The sequence below is a fragment of the Echinops telfairi genome, unplaced genomic scaffold (genome assembly GCF_000313985.2).
Source record: "Echinops telfairi isolate 266 unplaced genomic scaffold, ASM31398v2 ScPeMD7_31;HRSCAF=116, whole genome shotgun sequence".
Classification (NCBI taxonomy): Eukaryota; Metazoa; Chordata; class Mammalia; order Afrosoricida; family Tenrecidae; genus Echinops; species Echinops telfairi.
Window position 1 is genome coordinate 59,595,324 of NW_022103928.1, and position 7,882 is coordinate 59,603,205.

Genomic DNA, 7,882 nt, shown 5'->3' on the forward strand with positions numbered 1-7,882 from the left:
ATGGGTGTGGATGGGGAGAGAGCGAGCTCCTATGAATGGGTGTGGATGGGGAGAGAGCGAGCTCCTATGTATGGGTGTGGATGGGGAGAGAGCGAGCTCCGATGAATGCGTGTGGATTAGGCCAAATGAAAAGGCAGACAGGGCAGCTTGAGTGAAGGCACTGAAAATCCAAAGCACAAACTCACTGCCATTGAGGGGATTCTAACCTCAGAACAGGGAAGAACTGCCCTAGTGGGTAGAGAAAACTGTCTCTGGCAGAGCAGCTGGTAGTTTTGAACTGCTGACCTTCACGGAGACAACTGCATAATTTGACGAGAAAATGAAAGCCACTACACTGTACACTTTAATTGGGAAAGTTGTATGGCACGTGAACTAGATCTCAGATACATTGTTCAAAACAGCAAACGGCATGATCGCTACCTTTCTTAAACTTCTATGCTTTGACAATACACACACAAACACACAAAAAAAGAAGAAGAAAATGAAGGCAATGGCCAAGTCCCCAAATGGTTTGTAAAACCACCTTAAAATTTTACCTCCGACATAGAATGCTTTTTAATACCCTCAGTCAGTTTCTTGCTGAATTTGTTTCAGACCTGCCTGGTAGGACGTCATGGATCTTATAAATCACATATGCTTCTAATTATAGCATAGAACTCTGACATATGTACATTTGGAGAATAGTATAATAGCTTTTCTATACCACGCTAATCTTGAAAATCAGGAAATAAACATGCAGATTCTGTAGTGACAAACGCAGAGAAATATGATGCTTTTCAGATATTATCCTCTGCTTTAATCTCACCATGACAAGAGCTATCATGAGAAAATACTATTGTGCAATAAAGTCTCAACTTACAGAGAATTTCCAACCCTCCCAAGGGCATTGCAGGAAAAATGTATAATCTAAATGGTAGAATGAGAGCCAGAATTTCAGAAATACATGTTATCAAAGGCAGTATAATAGATTACAGTGAAATAAAAAAAGAAAGTTGTCAGATGGACTCTATATTGTGAAGTAATTTATGCTTCACATAATCGACCATCAATGAACTGTTTCCATGTTGACTTCCATACATACCTGACACCTGATTTGGTCTATTTTCTTCTTTAAGTCCTGTACCTGGTCTTCTAAAGTCACCCGATAATGAGCTGCAACCTCCAGGGAAGCCTCCGACATGGAATGCTTTTTAATGCTCTCAGTCAGTTCTTGTTGAATTTGTTTCAGACCTGCCTGGTTAGATGTTATGGATCTTATAAATCACATCTGCTTCTAATTATAACATATCACTCTGACATATGTACATTTAAAACTATCACAGCATGTAGCATTCGCCAACCTTTCCTCACATGCATACATTCCTGTTTATCACCGAGGTTAGGTAAGGGTACCAAAGGTTGCTATTGCCTCGCCTAACCAGCCCTAATGCTTATTAGATCACAGGTCCAGGCCCTCTCCACTGCCCGTCACGGATTTGCAGAGCATAACAAGTCTACAGAAGGCTAAAAACTAAATGGCTGTGTGAGCTGGACTGCTGTGGCAAATCCTAGACTGTGTAATACGTTTTCTCTCTTTTTTAATTGAAATTCAAATTAACTTCAGAGTTCCTTGCATATTCAATCTTCTGCTAAAATCCTTCCAATGGGCGCTTGTCTCATTTGAATGGAAGTCATTACAATAGCCTTTAAGACCCTGTGTAACCTCGCCTCCACTTCACTCTTCGGATTCAGCTCTTACACTCCCCTTCATTCGTGCCATTCCCACCAGCTAACATTACTCAGAAGAGGGATCCAGCCGCCATATAAAATAATCACACATAGTCATAATCACCTCACGTTGGGAAAACTCATGTCCAAACGATAGCTGCTGAGACTTAAAATGAGAATTATTAGCAAATTACAGTCCATCCTCATTACTCATAGACTGTTTTTGCAAACTCACCTATTTAACACATTTTTTAACCCTACAATCAAGAGCTCCAGTTCTTGAGTAGTCATTTGCATGCACTGAGTGGCAAACAAAAATAAATCTCCCAAATGGACAAGGATGCCCCTGAATTAGCAGAAACTTTGTAGAAAAGTTTTATATACATAACAACCACAAATAATGAGAATTGACTATATTTGTAAAAATGTTCAAAGCAAATAATAAATAGTAGTGAAAGGATTAAATCAACTATGACTTTGTTGAAATTTACCACATCTCTCTAATCATGATCAAACAAAAAGTAAATACTTTTAAAGTGTTGAAAGGTCATATGAAGACATGATTTTGATAACTAAATCCCTTGAGGGAATAAGCTGCTGGACCTGGGGGATCAGGACCATCGTCTTTGGGGGACACCAAGGTGTAGCAGCATAAAAGTTCACAAAGACCATGTTGTAAGTAGTAATTGGGGCCTTAAAAGCCATCAAAAGGTACAGCCATTGGTCTGTCCCGGTGCGGAGGAAAGACTGATGAAATCCAAAGCCACCTGTAAACAATTAGTTCAATGGACTCATGGGCCACACAACACCAGTCTCCACAACCCTGAGATTAGACAACCTAGGTGGTGCCCACCAATTGCTTTGAAAAGCATCCCATTAGAAGGACCTACTAGACAGGATGAGAGAAACAGGTGGAACAAAACTCAAAACCCTAAGAGAGACCTGGCATACTGTTCGGATACAAACAGGACACCCACAGTTATGACCATTTAGTCATCATTCAGGCCAGGAACTGAACCCAACCCTGTGACAGAATAATCAACCCCTGAAGATCAGACGGGCAGCCTGCAGCCAGGGACAAAGTTCAGAAGCTAGGAGAGGAGGAAGAAAGGAAACAGGACTAAGGGAACTTGCAGTGGAAGAATTGAAACAAAGTGTGTACGAGTTTGTTGAATGTAAAACTGATGATTTGCTCTGTAAACCTTCACCTCATTCAAAATAAAGATTAAAAAAAGATGGTTTTCAATTTCAAGGGTCAATTCAAGTTGATATAAATGAAAATAAAATTACACTAAAAATATATTTTAAACTTCTGAGAGAAAACTATTACGACAGCATCTGAATTGCAGTTCCTCTGGAAAGGTTGAGAGGCAGCAAAGGTAGCCTACGCAAGTGCGTCCTCCTTTCAAAGTGCTTGCTTTAGGAGCAAACACTTCTGCTCCATCAAAAAAGTCAAGTATGATCCTAAAAAAAATCCAATGACTGTCTCATCAGTATAAGGCTAAATTAATAATAACGGTCTCTAGTTGTAACAATTGATCGTTATGTCACCTCTTGGGATTGTATAGGTGACAAGAGGTCCTGATTCAAATTAAAGCAAGGTCCCATTGTTACTTTCTGGACAGAAGGCATATTGCAAGCGAATGTAGTCAATACATTGACAGTTTACATGTTTTCATGGATTCAGCATGTCACCACAACCCTACGGCATTTTGAATTTTCTCCGGATACTTACTTCTCTTTCTGCCTTCTCGCTGTCGTACTGATATATTTGTCCTTTTAAATGAATGCACTCGCTGGTCAGCGCCTTAGCTCTCTCCTCGAGCGTGTGACTTTTTTTACTCTCCTCTTTAAGCGTTTTTACAATTGCATGCAGCTGATCTTGGAGATTCACGACTTTCCTTTCCTTACAGTCGGCTTTATTTTCTGCCTCATCCACTTGCTTTTGAAGTAAATTATTTTCAGCCTGTAGACTGGTTAATTTTTCATTTATGAGTTTCTGTGCTGTAATGGATTCACGCACTTTTTCTTTTTCATTCTGATACCTGCGCTCCATTTCCTTCATTTGACCCTGTACTTGGCTGAAGTCTCTCTGTACACGTTCTAAATTCAGCATCTTTTCTCGGAGTGTATCTTTTGTGAGAATGAATGCATTTTCTAGGCTACTCAATTTACTTTCAGTTACAGAAAGCTGTTGACAAAGAGCGTCGTTGTTTTCTTTTAGGTTAGACAAGTCTAAGCTCATTTTGTTCCGTGTTTGAAGCAACTCGTCTCTTGCCATCTGGAAGGAAAGGTGTAAGTCTGCTTTGGACTTCTGACTCTGCTCGTGATTCTGCACAGCAGCAGCCAGTCTAGACTGTAAGGAGTCCATTTCTGTTTCTAGTCTTTTCTTGTTTAATTTTTCAGTCTCCAATTTGGAGTGTAGCATAGCATTCTCAGCTGTCAGATCATTCAGTTGAAAGGCTGTTCTGGAGAATGTTTCCTCACTCTTTTTTAAAGTCTTTTGAAGATCATCATTTTTGGCTTTTATAAATTCAACGTCCTCAGAATATTTCTTTTCTTTTGCTTGACTCTGATTTTTCAATGTCTCTATTTCCAGTGTTAAAATGTCAATTTTATTCTGCAAAACGTGATTTTGCTGTGAATCATCTTTGTCTTTACTAGGAACCTAAGTAAAAGAAAGGAAGATATTTAGTCTACACTCAATAAAATGACATATTTTCATTTTCTTTGAAAATAAAGATTAACCTATATGTCTAACCAATAAAAACACTGCAATAAGTAGCTATCTGACTAAAAAAAAGCTACACCCAAACATCACATCTTACATGAGTATAAAATTCCCAAAACTCTAAAATAGAATTGAAAATAAATAAAAAGGAATTTATGAAATTAAAAAGGAAACCACGACACCCCCCACATGACTGATAACTACAGAACTAGCCACTCAGAGACCAGGGGAACAGAACAGGGGGTACCCTTGCCCTCCCCTCTCCCCATTCCCTCCTTGCCAGCCCCTTTGCCATGGCCTGGATCTCGAGGGGAAGGTGGTGGGGACAGTCTGAAGGAGGGAGGTCAAAAGAATGTTTCTGGGTCTGGTGACTGTCCTCCCTGGGGTGACCGTTCTAGGGTGGCCCAAGGATAGGCAGGGGCCACACAATCTCTGCACCCCCTTAAAGGTGACCCCTGCAGTCACGCCTATGAAGAGGGTGGTGCTGTGTGAAGCTCAGGCATCTCTCCATCTAATGGTGGCCTGATGGGATCAGGCAGGGGTCCTTGCTCTGCCCTCCCGCAGTGAGGGGAGCCATGCTAAGATGCTGAGTTAGTTAATTGTGCCAGCCTGGCCGACAATCACATGTGGTGCTGGTTGAAAGGCGGAAGGATAAATAGGTGGTGAAGCCTCGCCTTTCGAGTTCTCAGGTCTCTTGTTTTGTGATGGTTGCATCGGGTGCAGCTGCCTTAGCAGTTCCTTGCTTCAGCTTGCAAGATGGATTTCCTACAAGACATCCCCAAGGAGAAGCCGCATGGATCTATCCCGATGCAGCCCTGGGTGCTGGAGCAGCCATGTGGAGACCCGTGCCAGTGCTGAGATGCTTGTTCGTTCACTGACTCAGCTTTCCTCCTGCAGTCGGCATCATTGCCTCTGTTTTGTGAGGTGAAGGACTTTGTGGACTGGTGTTGGGTATGGGTTAATGTTGGACTTGTGGGCTTGGGCAGCATTGGGTTGGGATGTTTTCGTGATGCACATTTTCTTTGCATAAAACTCTCTCTTATACGTGAGTTGCTGTGGATTTGTTTCTCCAAAGTACCTAGACTAATACAGACGCCCACCTCAGGGACTTGGGTGGCTTGGGTTGGGTTCTTTTAATGCTGAGAGCTGTTCTAAGCTTAAGCAGAGGGCATTGTGATAAGAGTTGTATGAGCCCCCAATAAAATGATTTAAAAAAAAAATAATAAGAGCAGAGGACAGCATGGGACATTGTCAATAAACCAATTCTGAGTCTCAAAAACAAAACAAAACAAAAAGAAACCATGAGATTAAAATTTTAAAGACTCAGGCTTAGATCTTTCTGTGAATTATAAAAAGCCAAAAGATATAAATTAAAAGGACAATACATTTGGCTAGATTAAAAAAATCAGACTGCGATCTAAGTTTCTACTTCATAGTCAGTTATAAGAAGTACACTGATTGATAACTGGAAAAACAGTATACGAACCTCTTACACATATATTAATCAACACAAGTCTGTGAAGTACAAACTCAAAACATCAGCATGGAGCAGTATCTCCTGAAGGTCTGTCGCCCTTCTTACAAGTGTTGTTCCACTAAGCCAGTTTAGGGGCTTACACATTCTCCAGTGCAAAATATAAATGCAAAAGAAACAACCTATCTTAAAAGTCTAAATAAGGCAAACTTTTATTGAACTTTCTTTAGAAAAGTATAAGATTATGTGCTGATAAAATAAATTTTGTTTCTTTTTTATAATGCCTGAAATAAGAGTATGAAATAGAGAATATACTGAATTCTTCTATTAGGAATAAAATATTTATCAGTGACTTAAGACTAAATATGTGAGATGGCATATCATTGTTTTCAAAAGCCACTTGTATTAAAATATGACACCACTTGGAGGAAACTGTTGTTTTTCCTAAGAGTAAGGAGAAGACATCCAAAATATGATCTCTGAACTGGCTATACATTTCCTCTTTTTACCTATAGGTGGAATTGATAAAGTAAACTTCTTTATTAATATATCAAAGGAATGGAATCACTGCCCCAAAGTAGGACATGTGATATTACTAGTCAGTTTTATCTGGCTGACAATTCCTATGGGAAATGCTGTTACGACATGACTGTGGCAAATGAGAAGGTTACTTTACCCAACAGGCCCAAAGTTCACCCCTGCCTGCCCCCCTCAAAGATAGACCAGAGGGATAGAAACAGTTTACTTGTAGAAAAATGGAATTTAAAAGATAATAGAATTTTTCCATGAACTTTTAAAAGTCCTTTCATATATGCCATGAGGCATGTGGTTGTTTTTTAAACATTAAGTAAACAAACTGTTGCTATAAAAACCATAGAAATCTTAATAAACAAAAATATCAAAATGTGAAGCTATTTTTTCCTGGCATATTTACAACCTATACAGTTCTGAAGGTGGTATTTATTATCTCTCTAAGCTTTCCCCAAACAATTGTTTACTTTTTATAAGTAAATACGTCAAAAGGGCAGTTTGTCATCCTCTAGGGACCCAAGTCATATTTATTTTCAAGGCTCTTTGGAAACCCCAAAACAGTTGCTACAGCCTTCTGAACTGATCTTTCTACCTTGCATTTATTCTGCTCAGTAGATCCCCTTCTAAGGCACTGCTTGGCCTGGACCATTTTTCTGAAGGCACCCTACGGAGAATAAGACAGGTGTATTACTGGAAGACCTTGTCTGTAGCCATCTGCTTATCACAGAGACATGTTTAAGCCCTTGCAATAAACACACTGGAATCCTACCATCAATACTTTATTATTTATCCTCATGTGTAACACAGACACACACAGAATTGAAGATCACGAAAAAAGAATACCCCAGAATTCTTTTTCTTGTAAGCCATCTCTATTGCCTTTTGCTTGCAAAGATGATTGCTCAGAATTCCGTCTTGTAATATTCTGGCATTCTGCTCCTGAGAAAGTTGCTTCTGGGTGTCATCCCGTTCTTCTACAATCTAGAGACATATTGCATTACAGTCTGGTTTCACACTATTAAAAGTTAATTTAGAGCCTTAAAAGGAAGAAGTCTCTGGTGATAGATTTTATATCAATCAGATGATACTCGTGTGGAAACAGGAATAAACTCTAATCTTTCAATCAGGTCACAGCCTGGTGATGCCTCCTTTTGGTAAGGGAGACACTGAGAATGTACATTCTCTGTCTCTTGCTCTTCACTGTACTGCTTGCCTGGATTGCATGTCTGACCCTGGAGGAGGCCCACGCAGCAGCCAAACTTGGGAGCTGTGACACCCCGCCATGTCCATGCAGACCTGAGATCTTTGTGACTCTCTGCCTCATCAACATCACCTGCGGGAGTGTGAAGAGGGCTCTGGGCTGGGCTTTATGTCACTCTGTGGACATAAAATGCTCTCTTGTTATAAAGTGCTTCCAAATATATATATATATATATATA

General features: G+C 40.0%; 1 protein-coding gene across 9 annotated transcripts in view; it reads right to left on the bottom strand.

The window, feature by feature from the left end:
• Positions 1-7,882, bottom strand: part of ANKRD26 (ankyrin repeat domain 26) — a 94,064-nt gene that overhangs the window by 31,308 nt on the left and 54,874 nt on the right. For 8 of the 9 annotated variants that reach the window (XM_045289830.1, XM_045289827.1, XM_045289832.1 and 5 more), the window contains 4 exons: positions 7,287-7,424; positions 7,036-7,107; positions 3,443-4,375; positions 1,082-1,234 (listed from right to left, as the gene is read on the bottom strand). In XM_045289830.1, the coding sequence (XP_045145765.1) occupies positions 1,082-1,234; positions 3,443-4,375; positions 7,036-7,107; positions 7,287-7,424 (1,296 nt within the window). The remainder of the gene's footprint in view (positions 1-1,081; positions 1,235-3,442; positions 4,376-7,035; positions 7,108-7,286; positions 7,425-7,882) is intronic. The other variant, XM_045289831.1, reaches the window with a different exon arrangement.